The 23,518-nt window shown below is 35.5% G+C and overlaps 1 protein-coding gene across 1 annotated transcript; it reads right to left on the minus strand.

Moving 5' to 3' along the window:
* Window positions 1–21,182: 21,182 nt before the first annotated feature.
* Window positions 21,183–22,148, minus strand: LOC140991140 (uncharacterized). The gene has a single exon (XM_073461099.1). It carries the CDS (start codon window positions 22,146–22,148, stop codon window positions 21,183–21,185), a length of 966 nt encoding a protein of 321 aa, XP_073317200.1.
* Between the last annotated feature and the right edge of the window lie 1,370 nt (window positions 22,149–23,518).

Genomic DNA, 23,518 nt, shown 5'->3' on the forward strand with positions numbered 1-23,518 from the left:
GAGAATATCGTGAGGGAAAAAGGCCCCCGAGGGAACCCATTTATGGGAAAAGGCCCCAGAGGGAACCCCGACGATCGTATTTCTATTCGATGAGAATAGGTCAAGGCCCAGTTGACCGGTGAGAGTGTCGCTGGAGTCCCCGCCGCCCAGTACTGTGATTACATGTAGATGGATCCATCGACTTTTGAGGTTTATGTAATGATGAGGAAAGTCACAATTAACGATCTGAATTCAACAAAAGGAAAAAGTAAAAGGAAAAGGAAAATATTTATGATCATGAAAAATGTTTATGTTATGTCATGTTGAGGAAAAAAAGAAAATTAAAGTTTATGTTTGTCTGTCATAAAATGTTATTTTTACGTAAAAGTATTTTCACTGTTGCATGTGGTTTTATACGTATTATTAGCTATAAAGATTATGGTGTGTTGAGTCTTTAGACTCACTAGGTGTGATGGATGCAGGTGAGGTTGAGGGAGGTCATGACGGATGATTTGACTGGACTGATGGCGCACACAACCCCAGGACCAGCGCTTCTACTTTTTCTGCATTTATGATTCATGCTTCATGATTTACGTTAAAGATTTTTAAGACTATTTATTTATGCTTTTTGAGAGATTTTTGAGAGGTTTAGTATGAGCTATACTTTTCAAACTTATTGCTTTTTAGGTTTGGTAAGACAGTTGACGATTTCATATTTATGACTATTTCACTTGATTTTAAAATGCTAGTTGGATGATGTGTTATTTTTAAAGGGGAAAATATTTTATAAAAATATTTTTATGTGGTAAATGTACATGGCCGAAAATTGAGTGGTTTTTTGTTTAAAAAATTTCTAGTACTTTTAAAGAAATAAAAAGGGCAGACGTTTCATAGTTGTGGCTCATGATTGTGGAAGTGTCTTTTGACTTTTCACATTCTTGAGTTAATTGAAGACTTTTGACTCTTCATATTCTTGAGTTAACGGGAAGATTAATTGAGTTAATTAATTTTGCATGACTTTTGACGTGTATTTTGGAGCTTATAAATAGTGTGTCGTTGTATCCTGAGAAATACTTGTCCATCCAGATCCTCGAAGCACTGTCGGAGGGGACAGATATGTTTTAAAGAAACTATACTGTTAGAATCGGTTAAGGTAGTTGAAGTGTTTAGAAGGGGAGTTGAATAAACATCTAGGTTTTTTGCATTGTTTTCTGAAATGTGAATCAGTTTTTTGAGGAACTGATCCTAGAACCTTGTTTGTCGATATAAATCAGTCAACTGAAAGTAGTGCAGAATAAGACTAAAGTATAGATTGAATACTTAGTATAAACTGAAATGATAACTGAAATGAACACAAGAAATTTTTCTGGATGTTCGGAGACTTCAAATATTCCAACGTCACCGCTTCTATCATGAGGATAGGATTTCACTAAAAGACTTTGATATATTACAGTAAATTGTAATAATACACTTCAGTTGGTCTCACACACTGCCAGACTGAAACTCTTAGTCTAACAACTCTTAAACAGTTATAAACTGAAAGGTACTCTAACTAGTAGGGGTGTCAAAATTAAACACGACCCACGAACCCGATATTGTTCAACTCAAAAAAATCAGGTTTGGATTTCAGGTTTTCGGTTCAAGTCAGATCGAGTTGGACCCGATAGCTGACCCGAAAAAATGATCGGGTTGGTTCGGTCGGGTTGACCCGAAAATTTTAATTTTTTTAAAAAAAATATAATTAATAAATAATGCCTACATTTTTATATATTGTATGTCTGAAAACTATTTATTGTATATTTATATCATAAATTTTCTTAATTTAATATTTATTTCGTACATTTTTTATTTTTTAACCAATAGTTTATTTAATTTAGTAAATATAATTTTTTTCTACAATTAGACTTTTAAATTTAAATCATATATATAAGACAGCTTTTGTTATTATGTGTTTAAATTAAAATATTATTACTATTTTTAATTTTATTTAGTTTTTAAAAAAATTAAAAATATCGGGTTAGTCGGGTTGAGCGGGTTGATCAGATTTGTGTTCGGGTTGGGAGTTTTCGGGTGGGGCAATTTTTAAATAGTACTATGCACCAACCCGACCCACCCGAATTGACACCCCTACCTGAATGCTACTGATAAATACAAAGAAAGTAGAGCTTGAGTATGGGATTTGTAAATTAAGAATATACTCGAGAAGTGTATCGCAATTGATTGAAGGTTGTAGTTTTATTGTTTCGTGTGAGTTCACTTGTTTTAGTCACCAACCTTCTTCAGCTGATTCAATCAGCTATATGTAGTCTTCGATCTCAACGGTCGTGTAGCTACTTTTTCTGATAGTGGTACGAGGTATCCAGACTGTTCTGTTCCGATACAACTATTCTGCTTTGGTACAACCTGTCAGTCTGTCTGCTGATACTTCAACCGATGACGTGGCCAATTGATTAGAATTCAACTGATTAGTCGATCAGTTCAGTTGGGCATTATCCGTTGTAACTTATGTCATATCAGTTACGAATACTTCAGTTGATAAGATTTTTCAGTTTAGTTCAAGCGAAGTCTTCGGTTATTATTTCACGATTGTTCTATCAGTTACTTTCTTCAGTTTTTTTGCGGATTAATTTGTTAAACTCTGAAACTTTATAATATTCCAACAAATTACTCATTTTCGGTGTTTGACAAAACTTAGATTTCGTGAACTGATGATAGAGAACAAAACTTATTGTACATAAAATAATGTACAAATTCGTACATATTCAGCAATAAAAATTTTATAGATTTTGAAAGAGGTAAGTACAGATTCGTATAAACATTCCAAAACAGAAAATAAGCCTTCAGACTAATAAATGATTTAGGACACTTAGAAATTATATTTCGACTTCTTCTCAGCTGGCCCTTTATCAGTCGGCTTGTCTGGTTCAATTCTCTTATTTCTGTTTGTTCCTGATAACTCTGTCTTCTGTTTTTCTCCCTTTTTGCCAATACCCGCCACTTTTGTGAAGAGGAGGAATGCTGAACTAACTTGAGCAGATACCTCAGCCAGCTGATTCTGAATTATGTCAATCTTCTTAGATAGGCTGGTATGAAAAAAATCATCCGATTGCTGAGTTGTTCTTGGGATGAGAGCAGAGTAGGAATTGTAACCGATTCACTTTTAATCTTTTCGACTGAATTGAAAAGAGCAACTCCATCCTTGGTCAACATCTTCAAGTCCTTCATTGTTTGTTCTTTTAAGGTGTCCAGACTTAAAGAATGTAGCAGCTGAGTAGATTTGATCTGGCTGATATGTGAACCAAGATTGTTCAGTTCTGAAACGATGGTGTCCAGCATTATATCAGCTCCTAGTGGCAATTCAAGGGATAATGCTTCAGTAGGCACTTTTCTTTTCCCTTTCCCTTCTAAGAGAATTCCACAACAGCAAGCTGACCTGGGGCAATATCTTGGTCAATATCAGCTGCAAGTTCTTCTACTATTGCTTCTTGAACTGATTGACTGGGAATGTTGATCAGGTGAAGAGCTTGATACCTTGGTAGTATTTTGAGCAGCAAACATCTGAAGAGTGGCTTGAGACATAAAGAAAGTCTCAGGAAGCAGCTGGTTGATTGATGGCAAGGCAGTTGCAGGTGTTGGTTACTGGACTGAGAGAGTGATTATTTGTTCAGTTGGTAGCTGAGCAGCTTCAGTTTGCACTTCTGTCTCTGTTGTTGTGGGCTCCTTAACTCCTAATTGTTATTACCATGCAATCTGATCAGGGTTAATTAATTACAGCGGAACACGAGTTTAAATTTTATTTACAATAAGCCCAATATATATTATTTGAATACTAAAATAGTATTTCATCGCACATCATAAAATATGCCCACACATAATAAAAACAACACATACAACAACAAATCATATCCTCGGGACATGTCTCAGTATATAGATACATATATATATACTGGGATTGACAATAACACCTCAAACATCAACTGTGACTCCCTCCAGAAGCCCCCTCTCCGGTCTCCTGATATCTTGTAGTACTTGTCATTTTCCACATACAAAGACAACAACAGCCCCCTCTATGGTGAGCAAAGCACAGTCTGAAACAACCACAATATATACCACAAGTATCTAAACAATGATATATGATATGCAATGTATGTATGTCGTGGAGGTATCAGGTCAAATGCCCATCCACTGAGCATATCTGAGAATCAATCGAATCGCTATCAAATCAATGCTCGAGATGGCACACCGGCCTCAATCAGGGATGATCATATGATAGCGTCAGCAAAGCGCCATAAAATCCCAAATCTCAATCAATCATCGGGGCCACTAATGACTATGTTTTAAGGGCCACGTAATGCAAAACATAGCATCGCGTTCACAAACCCCAGAATGAAATCCAATCATATCAAGGTATCCAAAGATCATAGCTCAACGTATATGTCATGTATGCCACATCAACTCAACAAATAAGGCATATAGATACATATTCTCAGTCAAATCAATCAAACATATATCATATGATATAGATACATGTCATATATTACTTGGTCGTAACATACCTCAATTCTTCGTTCTCAGTTCAGTGTAGCTTGAATATTTCAGTATAGAATCTTTATATACATCAATAACATATTTATTCCAATCAATTACTTCATTCAAATCCATGTTTTCAAGTTTCAATTATCTTTTGAAACTTTGAAATTCATATCAAATCAAAATCAAAACATAATTCAATTTCTACTTCAAAACTTAGTTTCTTGTCGGTTATTCTGTCACATATATGTTCTCAACTTCACAAACATGTTATTCCAGCATTTCAATAAATAACAGTACTGAAATCAGAAGAAAGTTACCTCAAAAGAACGCTCTCGACACAAGGATTCCAAATATATAATTTGTTTCAAGTTTGGACAAAGTTTCGAGGCAGATTCGTACGGTATAATTTGAGTTTCCTCGATTTCTCTCGAAGCTTCAGCAAAAGAAATGAAGAAACTTCATTCTTATCAGCCTTAAATATTGTGCAACAGCTGTATCGGCGCTGGGGTGGTCAAACTTGGGCGCCTAACACCATTTGGCTTTGTCACACGCTGGGCCGCGCAAGAAGTTGCACCATAGCGTGACCTATTTTGTCCGAAACACTATTTTAGGTTTCTAATTAGCGAAAGTGGTCAACATGAAAGTTGTAGCTCTATGTCTTAGCTTTCATTTGCCACCAACCTTACTCAATTTGGATATCGGATGCGAGAGTTATGCTCATTCGTCCAAAATGTGTCAGTGCAAAAATTTCAATGCACACGTTATATGTCGGGATGATTTTGCCCCTATTTCCAAATGGATTTGGACAAAACTCAAAACATGAAAGTTTTAGTACTATGTATTATATTTCCAATGAAATTGGTTTCATTTCATTTGGACTAATACTCAGATAATTACGCTGAAAACCGTAAAATGTGTCACTTTTCTATTGCGGTTCAACATACTTTTCGAACACAAATCAATGTCTAATACAGTCTTTCATTATTACCACCTATTTTTTCACTTTCATTGTCAATGATATACCTCATACACGTAATCACATGACAATTTCATGAATTATCGATAATCAAAGTATGATTTATGATAATACGATACGAGGTCCTTACATTTCTCTTTCCACTTAAAAGATTTCGTCCTCGAAATCTTAAACTCAATATACATAACATTGGCAAACATATATTATGTTATCAGTTATAGAACATAGCAAAACTAAAATCAGTAAATGGATCATTATACATTGAATACAATGTAACAGGTGGAATAGAATCAAATAAATGTGGATATGATTCTCGCATCTTACTTTCCGATTCCCACATTAACTCTTCCACACCAAGTCGTGTCCATTGTACTCGAACCAAAGGAATATATTTTTTACGCAATATTTTCTCTTTCCGATCCATAATGAAAATAGGTTGTTCAACATAGTAAAGTGAAGGATAAAGTTCAACCTCATCAGGTTGAAGCACATGTAATGGATCTGGTTCATACTTTCTCAACATAGAAACATGAAATACATCGTGAATGACAGATAAAGATGGTGGCAATGCCAACCAATAGGCAAGATCCCCAACTCGATCAAGGATCTCATATGGGCCAACATATCGAGGAGATAATTTCCCTCGCATGTCAAATCGAACAGTGTCTCTAAAAGGAGATATATTCAAAAACACTTTATCACCTTTTCGGAATTCTTAGGGTCGTTTTTGTTTATTGGCATAACTTGTTTGACGATCCTGTCACCAATTTCATCCCAAAATAATGGTGATCTACATCGTCTCCCATATAAAGTTTCAAACGGCGCCATACCAATACTCGTTTGAAAGCTATTATTGTATTAAAATTCCACTAATAGTAAGGCATCTTGCCATCCCTTTTTAAAATCCATCACAACAGCACGTAACATATCTTCTAATTTTTGAATTGTACGCTAAGTCAGGCCATCAGTTTGAGAATGATAAGCAGTACTCATAGCCAAACGCGTACCCATCGCTTCTTGGAAACTACCCGAGAATTTAGAAACAAACCTAGGATCACGATCTGATACAATCAAGACTGGCACACCGTGCAGTCTCACAATATTCTCCATTTATAAACGGGTCATTCTCTTATAAGTATAAGTCCGCTCATACGGAATAAAATGCGCAGATTTCGAAAGCTGATCAATAATAACCCAAATAGCATCACAGCCCTTAGGCGAACGAGGCAAATGAGTTACAAAATCCATATCAATATGTTCTCAATTCCATTTTGGGATTTCCAGACTATGGAGTAATCCTCCGGGTTTCATTCTCTCGGCTTTCACTTGCTTGCAGACAAGGCATTTCGAAATGAATTCATCAATGTACTTCTTCATACGTCTCCACCAGAATTGAGGTCTCAATGTCAAATACATTTTTCAGCCTCTAGGGTGAATAGTGTATATGCTACAATGTGCTTCACGAAGAAGAGCAACTTTCAAATCAGAGTTAGTAGGAACTACCAGCCAACCATTAAGTCGTAAAGAATCATCAGAAGAAATCTGGAATCCAGAAAGTTGTCCTGGAGATACCAGTTCTTTAGACTTTTGAATTTGAGCATCACTTCGTTGGGCCTTTCGTATTTTATATATCAAATTAAGCTCAATTTGCAATGCTGAGACAGTGACAGAATTCCAATTCGAGTGAAAAGTCCAGCTAGAAGTACATATATCCTCATGTACTTTGGCGACACTAACATAAGCTAAAATGGAGTGATGCACTTTACGACTAAGGGCATCCACAGTAACATTCACCGATCCCGGATGATACTGAATCTCACAATCAAAATCCTTTAGGAGATCCATCCCCCTGCGTTGCCTCATATTCAAATCAGATTGAGAAAAGAGATACTTCAGACTCTTATGATCTGAATAATTAACAAACTTTTCTCCATACAAGTAATGTCGCCAAATCTTTAAAGAAAACACAATGACGGTCAATTCAAGATCATGAACAGGATAACATGTTTCAAGAGATTTCAATTGACGAGACGCATAAGCAACCACCTTGCCATGTTGCATCAATACATCCCAAACCCTTACCAGATGCATCTGTACATACCACAAATCCTCCGGTACCTGAGGGAATAATAAGCACAGGTGTTGTGGTTAATCTCGTCTTCAATTCAAGAAAACTAGCTTCACTTTAATCTGAACAAATTAATTGCCGATTCTTTTGTGTCAGTTGAGTAATAGATTTAGCTATTTTCGAAAATCCTTCAATGAAACGACGATAATAACTAGCTAAACCCATGAAGCTACAGATCTCATAAACATTCGTAGGTCTCGGACAATTCAATACAGCATCAACCTTAGCAAGATCAATAGATATGCCATGTCTCGAAATGACGTGGCCTAAAAATACTGCTTTGTCCATCCAGAATTCACATTTGGAAAACTTAGCATATAAATGGTCATTACGAAAAGTTTGAAGTACCAATTTCAAATGTTCAGCATGCTCATTTTTCGATTTCGAATATACAATAATATCATCGATAAAGACGATAACGAATTGGTCAAGAAAATCTCGAAAGACAAGATTCAATAGATCCATAAATACAGCAGGAGCATTCGTGAGACCGAAAGGCATAACCAAGAATTCATAGTGGCCATACCTGGTACGAAAAGCAGTCTTAGGCACTTCTTCTTTTCGAACTTGTACTTGATGATACCCAGAACGAAGATCAGTCTTAGAGTATACAGAAGTACCCTGAAGCTGATCAAATAAGTCATCAATACGAGGAAGTGGGTACTTGTTTTTCACAGTAGCCCGATTCAATTGCCTATAATTGATACATATTCGCATCGTACCATCTTTTTTTCGAACAAATAAAACTGGAGCTCCCCAAGGTGATACACTCGATCGAATACATCCCTTATCGAGAAGATCATGTAATTGTTCTTTTTATTATTTCAATTCAAGAGGTGCCATGCAATAAGAAGCTTTAGATATAGGCGCAGTCCACGGTACAAGATCAATACTAAATTCGACTACTCAATGAGGAGAAAAATCAGGAATATCATCGGGAAATACATCCGGGAACTCTTTTGCAACAAGAATATCATATAAAGAAGGCTCCTTCTTAGAGACATCAATAGCATAGATAAGATAACCATCATCCCCGTCAAACAAAAACCGAGACATTTCCAAAGAGGATACCAAAGGAATTTTAGCTTGGGAACCCTTGTCATAAAAATTCCACTTGGTTCCATCAACATGTCGAAATCGAACCACTCCGTGAAAACAATCGACAGTAGCTCGATTGGTTGTCAAGATATCCATGCCAACAGTACAATCAAAGTCGTGCATTGGGAGGACAATCAAATTCAGAAATATCACATTATCCTCCTATATCAATACACAATTATGCACAACTTGTTCAGACAAAATAATCTTTCCTGCTGGCGTGAATATCAATAACGTCTCATACAATGGCGTACACATAATATCATGAGATGCAACAAATGCATGAGATATGAATGAGTGAGATGATCATGTATCAAATAAAAAATGTGCAGGATAATCGCAAAGCATGTAGATATCTGTAATCACACCACCAGGAGCTTCTTTCGCCTGATCCTCGGTCAAGGCATACATTTTCACTTGATGAGGGCCTTGGACGGTCTGGCTACCAGGTCCTCGATACTGTGGAACATTTGAATACTAAAACGAGGGAACAGGAACAGTAGGTCTCATCACACTAGGCCACCTCTAAATCTTGGCTGGGGTTTGGAAGAAGTCGTACCCCTATTCGGACATACACGAGAGAAATGGCCTTCCTGTCCACAATGATAACAAGTACTCAACATACCCCAACACTGCTCAATAGTATGTTTGCCTCTACAATTGCCACAATAAGGAGCAATAACGGGACTCCCTCGCTGGGATCCATTGGAACTAGAAGATGAAGAAGAAGCAGTAAAACCAGTCTTTTTAAACTTTCTACCTTCGGACACAAAATAGGCTGCTGAGCTGACATTGGGGGTGAAGGAGCATATTGAGGACCTCCTTACCTTAATCCAGCTTCGGCTGCCTTTGCTCGTTCAACTGCCTCTGCGTAGCTAGTAGGCAAACCAGAAATAACAAAATTATATATAGCAGGATGCAAACCATTCACAAAACTGTTATATTTAGCCTTTGCATTTGCAGCTACATGAGGCGCATACTTCAAAAAAACTAGAAAATTTCGAAGCATATTCTGCAACAATCATCGTTCCCTGCTGCAGACTATTGAATTCATTTTCCTGTGCTGTATAATAAGAAGGAGGAGAATATTACTCAAGAAATTGGGCCTTGAAGACATCCCATGTGACTTCAACTCCAGCATCTTTCAATCCAATCTCAGCGGCTTCCCACCAAGATTTTGCTCGGTCATTTAACTGGTAAAGGGCAAGTTTCATTCTCTGAGGCTTAGAATATTCAATAATATTAAACAAATGCCCGATATCCTTCAGCCAGGCATCTGCTCTTTCTGCACTCTCAGTGTCAAAGAACCTCGGTGGCTTCAAGTCCTGGAAACGAGCCATCACCAGATCCATGGACATTCCTTCGAATTGTCCAAACATCCTTTCAGTACTACTACTCACAGTTTCATTTGTGGGATACATCTACAAAATATAGTATGAATATCACAAATACATATCAATTTCATATCATCATCATCTCATATAACTAATCTCATCAAGAACTTACTCAAACTAAATCAAGTAAAACCAAGTAATGCAACTAAATCAAACACAAACGCACAATTCATTTGTGCCTATTCAAGTGTACACAAGACTCAACCAAGCATTCCCAGCTATGCTCTGATACCATACTGTGTGGGGCCTTTAACTCTTAATTGTTATTACCATACAATCTGAATAGGGTTAATTAATTACAGCGGAACACGAGTTTAAATTTTCTTTACAATGAGCTCAAGATATATTATTTGAATACTAAAGTAGTATTTCATCTCACATCATAAAATCTGCCCACACATAATCAAAATAACTCATACAACAACAAATCATATCCTCGAGACATGCCCTGGTAAATAGACACACATATATATACTGGGATCGACAATAACACCTCAAACATCAACTGTGACTCCCTCGAGAAGCACCATCTCCTGTCTCCTGATATCCTGGAGTACCTGTCATTGTTCACATACAAAGACAACAACAGCCCCCTCTGAGTGAGCAAAGCTCAGTCTGAAACAACCACAATATATACCACACGTATCTAAACAATGATATATGGTATGCAATGCATGTATGTCGTGGAGGTATCAGGTCAAATGCCCATACACTGAGCATATCTCATAATCAATCGAATCGCTATCAAATCAATGCTCGAGCTAGCGCACCGGCCTCAATCAGGGATGATCATATGATAGTTTATGCAAAGCGCCATGAAATCCCAAATCTCAATCAATCATTGGGGCCGCTAATGACTATGTTGTAAGGGCCACGTAATGCCAAACATAGCATCGTGTTCACAAACCCCAGAATCAAATCTAATCATATCAAGGAATCCGAGGATCATAGCTTAACGTGTATGTCATGTATGCCACATCAACTCAATAAATAAGGCATATAGACACATATTCTCAGTCAAATCAATCAAACATATATCATATGATACAGATACATGTCGTATGTTACTTGGTCGCAACATACCTCAATTCTTCGTTCTCAGTTCACTGTAGCTTGAAGATTTTAGTAAAGAATCTTTATCTACATCAATAACATATTTATTTCAATCAATTACTTCATTAAAATCCATGTTTTCAAGTTTCAATTATCTTTTGAAACTTTTAAAATTCATATCAAATCGATAACAGAACATAATTCAATTCCGACTTCAAAACTTAGTTTTTTGTCGGTTATTCTGTGACATATATGGATCTCAACTTCACATACATGCTATTCCAGAATTTCAATAAATAACAGGGCTGAAATCAGAAGAAAGTTACCTCAAAATAACGCTATCGACGCGAGGATTCCAAATATATAATTTGTTTCAAGTTTGGACAACGTTTCGAGGTAGATTCGTACGGTGGAATTTGAGTTTCCTCGATTTCTCTCGAAGCTTCAGCAAAAGAAATGAAGAAACTTCATTCTTATCAACCTTAAATATTGTGCAACAGCTGTATCGGCGCTAGGGCGATCAAACTTGGGCGCCCTAGCGCGCCTGCTACTGCCGAACACCATTTGGCTTGGTCATGCGCTGGGGCGCGCAAGAAGTTGCGCCCTAGCGCAACTTGTTCTATCCAAAACTCTATTTTAGGTTTCGAATTAGCTAAAATGGTCAACATAAAAGTTGTAACTCTATGTCTTAAATTTCATTTGCCACAACCCTCACTCAATTTGGATATAGTATGCGAGAGTTATGCTCATTCTGCCAAAATGTGTCAGTGCAAAAATTGCAATGCACATGTTACATTTTGGAATGATTTTGCCCCTATTTTCAAATGGATTTTGACAAAACTCAAAACATGAAAGTTTTAGTATTATGTATTATCTTTCCAATGAAATTAGTTTCGTTTCATTTGGACTAATACTCAGATAATTATGCTAAAAATCAAAAAATATGTCACTTTTCTATTGTGGTTTAACATACTTTTCGAACACAAATCAATGTCTAATACAATCTTTCATTATCACCACCTATTTTGTCACTTTATTGTCATTGATATAATTCATACACGTAATCACATGACAATTTCATGAATTATTGATAATCAAAATATGATTTACGATAATACGATACGAGGTCCTTACAGTTGTTGGTATCATAACTCGATCTTCAGTGGTTTCAGCCGCTAAATTGTCTTTGAATTCCATTTGAATATTCTTACCGACTGATTGCAGCAGATCATCTACATTTGCTAATATCATATCTTTTTCAGAATATGTAGATGGCTGCTCTGCTGGTTCAGAGATCGGTAGGATAATCAATGGTGTAGATAAGGAGGGTTGTTCATCGGTGGAGAGTGAAGGAGGGACTTCTGAAACTGGTTCAACTGGTTGACTCACAACTAACTCTGTTTCAGCTGGAGCCATCAGCTGCTCCTCTGCTGACTCAGTTGGAAAGTCCTCCACAGTTGACTCAGTTGGAATTTGTTCCTTAGCTGATTTTGAACCACTGGCCCGCACTGGAACGTGTAATTGCTGTCCCATCTCCCAATTTTTCACTTTCATTTGAAGGGAGCGCATTCATCATAATGTTCCAGCTTCAGTTCAGAAAGCTCATTGATAGCTTGCATAATTAAATCAATTTTCATTTGAATGGCATTGCTAGGTCTCGTTTCCTCGATCATATTTGCCTTGTCCTTCGGATCAGTTAGGGCATGGGGCAAGTCTAGTGCTGAACCAATTGTGTCCACCACTTCTCTGATGATTACACCTTTTGAGCTTGCTGGAGATAGAACTATGGGGCGCACAACATTTGTGAGAGGAGCTGAGATTGATGTCAGTTTCAGCTTCTCTCCGAAGTCAGTTATGATTGTGGAGGGGTAGTCAGCTGCAGTCTTCTGTTTCAGTGGGACATCTGGCTGAACCGACTGAATTGGAATAGCCTGAAAAGGTTGCTCAGCTCCTGATGACAACAATATAAGTTCAGGAAGAGCTCCAGGAGTAGCATTTGGCTTGGTATTCTGCGACCTTGGTTTCTTCAACAAAATAGGAGAAGAAGTCTTCTCTGAATAACTGGTAGAAATGACCAATTTTCTCTTTGACTTGGGGGCATCAGCTGGTTTGATCTTTTCAGTTTTCTTAACCTTAGCTGTTGACTTGTCAACCTCAGCCTTCTTCAGCTGCACTTTGGAGACTGTGAAGATTTTGAACTTGATAATTGAGGAGGAGGGTACTTGAAGTATCCATAAGTCGTCAAAGAGTCTGGTCAGCTGAAGTGCAAAGACTTTGGACTGATTCGAAGTTTGTACCATGTTTTTCAAGATTGTGAAAAGTATGGATGACCAATTCATCTTTATCCCCTTGACAATAGTAGGAATGCATTGAAATTTTTCGAGAGTGAGGACAGCAAAGGATCCTGTCTTTGCTAGAAGGCCCTTGGCAATGATGTCAGCCAGTTGCTGGTACTCTGGCTTAAGCTCTTTCTTAGGGTCAGACAATTTGATATTTTCCCCAGTTTCAGATAGAGATGTCTGCATCTCTTCAATAGCAGCAGTAGTAGCAGAAACCTCTGAGAAATTCGAGAGGCCTTCAGTTGGGAGCTGAAACAAGCTCCTGAAAAATTCATCGTCCATGATCAAAATGTGGTCATCACCTTCATTTGAATCTTCCCATCATCAAAGACTGAGCTAGATTCATAAATAGAGAGGATCTCAGCAGAGAAAATTTCCTGGGTTGCCAACCCTAGGGAGGTACGAAGCCCAGATGCTTCGATCTTTTCGAACATGCTGCGAATTGAATCTTCAGAGTGTGCAAAGATCGATTCAAAACCGATTGCAACAACATTGGAGAGATAAGCACGTGTCTGAGATGCCATTTGATTGATTTTCGCTGAAAAGAGAGAAAAACACAAGTGATTTGCTCTGAAATACGAAAGCTTTGGAAAAGGTGAGACACTTCCTGAGAGACGGTTTTTATTTATATCTCGTGATCGTTCAAAGTTTGGACACTTGGCAGTCCGTGAGAGGTTTTACCAAATAAGTAAGATTTTCAATTGNTGGCAGTCCGTGAGAGGTTTTGACCAAATAAGTAAGATTTTCAACTATTTGACATTTAAATTCAGTAACTGGTTTAAGCAGTTAGATAAAAACGGAAAGACGTTTGAAATTCAAATTTAAATAGATAATTTGTACTTGGTCATGATTTTAATTGAGAAACTTAAAACGAATTAAATTTAGTCAACGTAAGGAATAAGATCAGTTTATTCAGATACTAACTGATCAGTTCAAAACCGATTCAGTTCAGTTTATTAACAACTGACTATTGTCTTATCAGTTGACTTACTGAAATTCAACATCCCCCCTAAGTTAAGCATTTAAGATAAATCAGTAAGCCCAAATGTATTTATAAAGTAAGAAAACTTAGTCTCTCGTAGTGGCTTGATGAAGATATCAGCTGCTTGTGGTTCAGTTGAAATATACTCCAGTCTGATATTCTTCTTGAGAGCATGGTCTTTGATGACATGATGTCTGACATAAATGTGCTTGGTTCTGGAGTGAAGAAGTGGATTGTAGGTAATCGCAATGGATCTGGTGTTGTCACAAAAGATCGATGACTTCAGCTACTTCTCCGTAATCTTTTAGTTGTTGCCGAATCTAGAGGAGTTAAGCACAGCAAGTTCCAGCAGCTAAGGCGATGAATGTTTGCTTTTTACTGAACCATGAGATTAGTTTGTCTCTTAGAAACTGACATGATCCACTTATATTTTTGCGATCAAGCTTACATCCTGCATAGACTGCATCTAAATAACCAACTAAATTGAAAGATGAGTCCTTAGCATACCATTAGCCCACATTATGTGTGCCTTTTAGATATTTCAATATATACGTTTAGCATATAGGAAATGCGATCCTCCGTTCGTCACCGACGTTCCACCGCTATGGTATTCGTATTTCAAGCGTTTTAAACGCAAAGACACGTTTTTAAACTTTTTTTTACACCATTCAAATCATATTATGTGTGTTTAATCATGTTTGCGTGGAAAATATGATACGCTTTGTATATTTTCATTTTTATGGCATAACATGAACAAAACTTGAGTTTTTGTGTTTCTAAACTCGTGATTATGATGCATAAAGGGGCTGCCATGATAGTACTATGGGAAGGGATGATTTTCAACATGTTTAAGGGTCCATATAAGCTTGGCTAAGGGTTGAAACAAGTGAGGGCAAGGGCTGAACGAAAATTTGGTTGATAGAGGAATTAGGGTTCGGTTTTGAGGGCTAGGAAAGAGCAGGCCATGTGCTGCTGTTGGTACATGTTCATGGGTCCTAGTACGGTCTAGTCATGGTCCTATATGGCTTGGAGGAAGGATGGTGCAAGTCTTAGGGCTATAGGTTGAAGTGTGGGTCGCGTAAGGCTAGGACGGGTTGAGGGTTGTGGTCGTGTGTGGGCTGTAAGGCTTAGTCCAGTAGCTATTCTAGGGTTCGGTCTAGGTCCTAGGATGGTTGGTTAGGGGCTGGACATGATGGTTAGGGCCTAGGCTTGAAGGAACTCAAGGTTGTACAAGCTAGGGTTTTCGAAAATGAGCAGAATTTTCCAACATAGTTCTAGGCTTGTTCAAGGGTTTTAATTAGCTTGATTTGGGATGAAAAAAGGTTAGTAAGGTGTTAGTAAGCTATGGCTCAAGTTTGGTTAAGTTTTGAGTCGATGCGAGTTAAAACCGGTACGTACGGTCAAGTTTTAAAAGAATTGGAAAATTAGTTGAGGAGCTAAATTTTACGTCTAAAAAATGTTTATTAGTGTATTTTAAGGTGTCATGTTAAGTTTAGGGAAGAAAAGTTTATGTTTAAAATGTGGGAATAAAATATTAAGTTTTGAATTTATTCGGGGTAAAAACGCTTCATGGTTTAGTCAATAAGTTATTAAATCGAAAGGTTCAGGTTTACGTCTAAGAAAAATATTAGACGACAAATTTAAGCTTATATGATGATTTGGGATAGGCTCGAATCAATAAAAGTAAGAAAATGTCAAAATCGAGAATTTTAGTGTCCAAGGGTAAAATGGTCATTTTGCTTTCCGGATAGTACGAAAGGCTTGGCAGTGCCCAAAAGAATCATAATACATGCTAAATGATATTTTAAAATGTTTATGATGAAAATATGAAATTTTATGATTTATGATAAAGCTGTGCAATTTTTACTATTAAAATGCTATTTTTCGAATGTGGAAAGGACATGATATTTTATGATTAAAAAGATTAGAAAAATATTTTGAATGATGTGAATTGAGTCTGATAAAAAAAGATATGATATATGATTTTTGGGAATATCATGAGGGAGAAAGCCCAGAGGGAGCCCGTTTACGGGAGAAGGCCCCAGAGGGAGTCCAACGATCGTATTTCCATTTTACGTCAGTACCTAGTACTCGTCCCCATACGTAATAGTGAGCTAAGACTGATCAGTCGACCAGAGGATAAAGGCTAGTTACTTTCAAAGATCAAAATTCACCCAAAATGATAAAAGATTGACAGTTTTACGATTTATGATTTATTTATTATTACAAGTCTATTTTAAGCAAAAGTATGATTTTAATACATATGCATGTATATGTATTATTTGTTATGTATGATTAGAACATGATGAGTCATTATACTTACTAGGTTTGGATGGTTGCATGCGATGATGATTTTGAGGGAGGCGCTGACGCTTGAGTGGAACGGGTCCGGCATTACACTCCCGAGGGACATTTATTTTCCGCATTAGCTTGATATTTAAAGTTTTAAAGATTTTGCTAATGATTTAATTAGAGATTTTAATGCTTTATTTTGAACTTAGTATGATCATGTTAAAGATTGGAGTTGAATTTTTTTAATTGACGATTTAGAGATTTTTATGCACTTGAGATTTTAAATGTTAAATTAATTTATGGATGTTGGAATTGTGGAGTTATTTTACATGGAATGTTTCGAAAAAAAATTTAGCAGGATATTAAAGTTAAAAAGTAGTGAACGTTTTAGTAATTATTCAATGACAAGATTAACCGCTCTGATACTACTTGTTAGGATCGGTTGGGGTAGTTGAAGTGTTTAGAAGGGGGGTTTGAATAAAAACTTAAGATTTTTGTATTCTTTTCTGAAATGTTAATCAGTTCTTTGAGGAACTAATCCTAAAATCTTGTTTGTCGATATAGATCAGTCAACTGAAAGTAGTGCGGAATAAGACTGAAGTATAGATTAAATAATACTTAGTGTAAACTGAAATGAACACAGGAAATTTTTCTGGATATTCGGAGAATTCAAATGCTCTTACGTCACCACTTCTATCACGAGAATATGTTTTCATTAAAAGACTTTGATATATTATAACAGATTGTAATAATTCACTTCAGTTCGTCTTACACACTGCCAGATTGAAACTCTTAGTCTAACAACTCTTAAACAGTTATAAACTGAAAGGTGCTCTAACTAGTAGCCTGAATGCTACTGATAAATACAAAGAAAGTAGAGCTTGAGTGTGCGATCTGTAAATTAAGAATATACTCAAGAAGTGTATTGCAATTGATTGATAGTTGTAGTTTTATTACTTCGTGTGAGTTCACTTTTTTTTAGTCACCAAACTTCTTCAGCTGATTCGATCAGCTATATATAGTCTTCGATCTCAACAGTCCTATTGAATGCATTTAATGACCATTTAATGACAAATATATGTTAAATCGTCGTATAGTTACTTTATCTAATAGTAGTACGAGGTATCCAGACTGTTCTGTTCCGATACAATTGTTCTGATTTGGTACGACCTGTCACTCAGTCTGCTGATACTTCAACTGATGATGTGATCAACTGATTAGAAGTCAACTGATCAGCCGATCAGTTCAACTGGGCATTATCAGTTGTTATTGATGTCCTATTAGTTATGAATACTTCAGTTGATAAGATTTTTCAGTTTAGTTCAAATGAAGTCTTCAGTTATGATTTCACGATTGTTCTATCAGTTAGTTTCTTCATTTCTCTTGCAAATTAATTTGTCAAACTCTAAAACTTTATAATATTCTAACATGTACTTTGTACAGGCCTTGGTTTGATTTACAGTTTTCCTGTTGTTCTTTTATACATAATATTGATACTTTTAATAGTATGTGCATTTTCGTTTAGTGCTTTGTCTTTACGAAACTTTTTTCATCTTCTCTGCTTCTATATTTTTGTTATTAGCTATTTGGCTAACAATCTAAAAAAAAAAATTTATACTCATTAAGTGATTTGTTGAAGCATGGCTACTAATTCAAATGTCTCGAATGTGCCAAAAGTTAGTCCCTATGCTGATACACCGAATTTGAAGGCTCAAATTTCAAAAGGTGGCAATAGAAGATGTTCTTCTATCTTACCGTCTTGAATCTAGCAAGATTTTTTACCGAGGATGCTCCCAAACCAGGCGAGGTTGACGGAGATGTGCAAAGAGCTAGTACTATTGATGCATGTCACCACTCATATTTCTTGTGTAGAAAATGAATGGTTTGGCCGATTCGCTATAAAATGTGTGTAGTGAAAAGAAGATGACTCGGGAATTTTGGGAGTCGCTGGATCGGATATACAAAACCAAGGATGTCGGGGCCAAGAAATTTATTGTTAGTCGATTCTTGGACTACAAGATGTTCGACTCCAAAATGGTGATCAGTCAGGTTCAGGAACTCCAAGCGATCCTACATGAAATTCACACTGAGGGGATGACTTTGAGCGAATCTTTCCAAGTGGCTGCTATTGTTGAGAAGGTACCACCGATCTTGAAGTATTTCGAAAAATATTTGAAACACGAGAGAAAGGATATGAATTTTGAAGAGCTCATTGTTTGACTTCGCATCTAGGAAGACAACAAGAGTTCTGAAAGACGTTTGTTTCTCCAGTTGCTGCCAAGAAAAATGTTTTCGAGCATGACCAAAGCTCGAAAATGTCGAAAATGAGAAAATTTTCTCTTTCCAACAAAAAGAAATAGTGAACCACTTGATCTAATTCACAATTATATATGTGATTTAAAAGGTGTTCAAACATGTGATGGAAAAAAATACTTCATTATTTTTGTTGACGATAGTACAAAATTTTGTTATGTGTATCTTCTTAAAAGTAAAGTTGAAGTAATTGAAAATTTTGTTACAAAAGTAAAGTTGAAAACCAACTTAGCAAGAAAATTAAGGTGCTAAGAAGTGATCAAGTAGGTGAATATGAATCATCATTTACTGAGTTTTGTGCTCAACATGATATCAAACACGAAAGAACTGCACATTATTCTCTTCAGCAAAATGGCATTGCAGAGAAAAAGAATCGCACATTTGATAGAAATGATGAATGAATTGTTATTAAGTTGGCTCACATTTTAAATGATTGTCAAAATGGCCGAAAAAAATTTTGAAACGGAAGGATGCGTTCAGACAAGGAATTGCATATATAAATATATTCATTCCTTCAAAATTCAAGTATATCTTATTCGAGTTTTCTCTCATCTTATAACATTTGAGTGATTAGTTCAATAATATTTGTGAGGTGTTTTGTTCACCTATATTAAGAGAGTATATGTTCTCTTTGGAAACACAGTGAGTGGTTGTACACCATTAAATATTATAGAAGAAATCTTTTCATCTTGCTCGTGATTTTTACCCTAATAATTTTTTGGGTTTTCCACGTAAATCTTGGTGTCTAATTTATTCTTTATTTTCATATTTATTATCTCAAATTGCCGCATGTGTAACCAACATCGACCTCAACGTAAATTCATTTTTCTTTCCTTTTCTTTTAATTATTTTATAACTAATTTCAAATCTATTATACATATGAATGACTTTTATAATTATACAAAAACTATTTTGATAATTTTATTTCTAAAATAGTTTCAATATAATATTACTCTTTTATAATGTATAGATTATAGTAAATATTGAAATACATTCATAGATCATTTAAGCGATGAATATAGCCGGTCAAATGGTAAAAACTTGTGTGAGACGGTCTCACGAGTCGTATTTGTGAGAAGGGTCTCTTATTTGGGTCATATATGAAAAAATATTACTTTTTATGCTAAAAATATTACTTTTTATTGTAAATATGGTAGGGTTGACCCGTCTCACAAATTAAGATCCGTGAGACGGTCTCACATGAGACCCACTCTGGTCAAATAATACAGTTGGTATCTATCTTGTATTATTTAATTTTAAAGTTTCATTTTTAAGTTTTTATCAAAATATTAATTTTTCCACAATGCTTAACTAATAAAGTAATTAAGTTAATTATGTAACCAATTAGTTATTCAAAATAATTAAATATAAACATAAATAAGCAATATTTTTAAGAATACTTTTTTAGGATAAGTTTGAAATTGATTTAAAGAAGATTCCTTTTATATTTAACTCATAAATTAAACCACTTTGGTATTATAATATCTTAATTTAAAAAATTAAATTTGAAAATTTCTTTTCTTTTTTTAATTTTATAAAAACTATATTTTTAAATATTCTTAAAAATTAAATATTTTAAACGATCAAGGATTAGGTGCCATAACTTTAAGAGAGTCGGGTACTTGCCATCAAGATTTGGTATATTATCATACTCATACATCTAATTGGCCATGTGCTAATCGTTTCCCTACACATTAACTATTTATATTTGATAAAATTATAAAAAAATTTAAATTAAATTAAATATAAGCCCGAAATATCAGATATTTTCCTCGACAAAAAATAAAATAAAGTTTCAAATAAAAATTTATAGAAATGTTTTGTTATAAAAAATATGTTCATCGAGTTACTTTTTTGTTTCACACGTTTGAAATCAAAGCATAATCAAGAAATTGGAACAAATGGATTTAATCACTTACATTGAATCTCAATCCAAACTATAGTGTGATTGACTGACAAAATCTACATGTTTTTTGAGACTGCGAATTCCCACTTTGGAAATAGGTTTGAGGAACAAAAACAACACATTTTTCAGAGAAAAAATGTAATGAATCTCGTTGATTTGTGGAAAATATTTCTTCGAAGAGTAACCAGTTCATATCCCTTTTGCGAGAAACTTACAATCTGTATTTTGGATTTCGATGCCATGAAAGTATGCATCCTCTTGGCCGATTTCGGATTCTGTTGTTCTGCTACTTCTGATGAAAATGCAGCCCACAACTGTATCAAGAACTAGTATCATAGCATACAAATATGCAATGAGAAATCCCTCAAAAACCATGGCTGAGTTGATGGCAAAAGCTCGATTATAGGCTCGAACAATGCGGTACTGAAACAAGGCTTCAATGCCTGCTAAGGCCATGTTGAATGGCAAAGCTAATGATAATGCAGTTGCTGTTCTATCTTGGATCAACACGTAAGTCTTGATGATTGAGATAAATCCACCAGCCTTTTCGTATCCGGAAAATACCAATGCAAGATTGCATATAACATAGGCATTGGCAAGAATGATAGAGTAGATTATGGCACCTATTGCTGACAAAAGTAGTGAAGATCCAGGAGCAGAAAGAGCTCCCAACATTTCGAAGAAGTTGAAGTACACGACTATTAGGCAGAAGCAAGTGGCGTTTGCGGAAAGAATGAGCAATGAGTTGCACAATTGTGTGATGAGTAGAGGGCTGAGCAGTTGAATCCAAGAAGAGAACGCATGTTTTTGCTCTGGTTTTTTATGCTCGATGGCTCGAATTATGGATGCTTTGGCGAGAAGAAGAAAGGAAATGGTAAAGGGTAAGGAGAAAAGATAGTTTACAATGGTTTGAGAGAGCTTAAGATTGAGAATGGCAAAGAGTTCTACTGATGGAGGGAACCCTGCAGCAAGAAAAAGAGACCTTAAACGGAGGTGGATTATCGGGAAAAGCGGCGACGTGGGGATGATCAGCTGGGACGCGAGGCACGAGATGGCGAAAGGGAGGGCGGAAAGAGATGGTGTTGAGGTGAAGTACTGGTAGTTCTTCAAGAAAGTGAAGACTGATCTTCTAATGATCGCAGCTGTTTTCTCCATTGTGATGGAGGAAAGATAAGTGTGGTGTTGATTTCTTGAAATGGGGTGTGGATCGAAATTTTTAAGATGGGATGTATGATATATGTTGACTTGAGTTTACCGTTTATGATTTCGAATGGTTAGATACATTTAATGTGCTAATTATTGTAAAAATATTTTTTTAAAAAAAAAATATTTGGAATTAGTAATATTTATGGATGGATAATAGTATAGAATTTCGTTTTGGTAGTTTGGAGGTGTTGGGAAAGTAGTTTTTTGGTGGAATGGATTGGCCAACAACTCAAAACTAATAGCAAAAGCTTAGTTGGAGTAGTTTTAAGCTTTGGTTCCATGAATGGCTTTGTTTGGATACCATTGATTACTTTTTTGTGATCTTCAAATCTAGACATTAGTTGCAAGGTACTAAAAATTGTGCCTTCTAAATTGTCATGTTTAATTAAGGTAGAGTTACATTTTTTCTCTCTCATTTAATTAGCATGTTTTTCGTTTTTGTCTTATTATTGATTAATCTACGTTCTTACTTCACAAATTTGTATTTATTTTCAGTTTTAGTCAATTTTCATTTGAGTATTGATTTGTCACCAAAAAATTATGATTATTCACTGAAAATGCTGACTTTGGTGGTGACGTATCTGATGCCATTTCAACGTCCCGATACAAAAAGACTAAAATAGAAAAAATGTAAGGTACTGATAATAGGATAACAAATGAGTGTAAGTTACATGACAAAAAAATGTGATTTTCTCGGAAAATAATTCTTTTTTATTTTTATTTTTATATCTTTTAGAAAGAAAGGTGTTTATATCATTATATGGCGTCAGAATACATTTACAAACATCTCACAGCTAGAGTGGGGCATGAAACCAACAGATTTTGATGGATTAGGAATTTCCTAGATGACAAGTAACATCATAATAGGTGTGAGAACTTAAAGTGTAAGTCGGGGGGGTTTGCTTGCATTATGTGATGTCTTAGACTTTAATCTTACAAAAAAATAAAATAAAATAAAATAAATAAAACAAATAATAATAATAATAATAATAATAATAATAATAATAATAATCTTGATGTTTTTTTTTTTTTACCTAAAAAGGGATATAATGTTGGCTACAATTACACATTATTTTACTTTGGCAATGATGATTTACGATTAAATTTAAGCCTATACAATGTCCATTACGTGAAGGTAAAGTTGATAGTATAAAATCCAAGAACTAAGGTTTATGGGTTCCATTTGTTTCTATCTTTTATTTTATTATATTATATATTGTGGAATAACATTTCAACTTCCAAATGTGGTGGGAACGAGATCTACCCTAAATTAAAGCCATAGTTGTTGCTTTATTAGGATAGTTCCATTTTTGTCTTTA

This window comes from Primulina huaijiensis, chromosome 13 (assembly GCF_012295235.1).
Source record: "Primulina huaijiensis isolate GDHJ02 chromosome 13, ASM1229523v2, whole genome shotgun sequence".
NCBI classification, from domain to species: domain Eukaryota; kingdom Viridiplantae; phylum Streptophyta; class Magnoliopsida; order Lamiales; family Gesneriaceae; genus Primulina; species Primulina huaijiensis.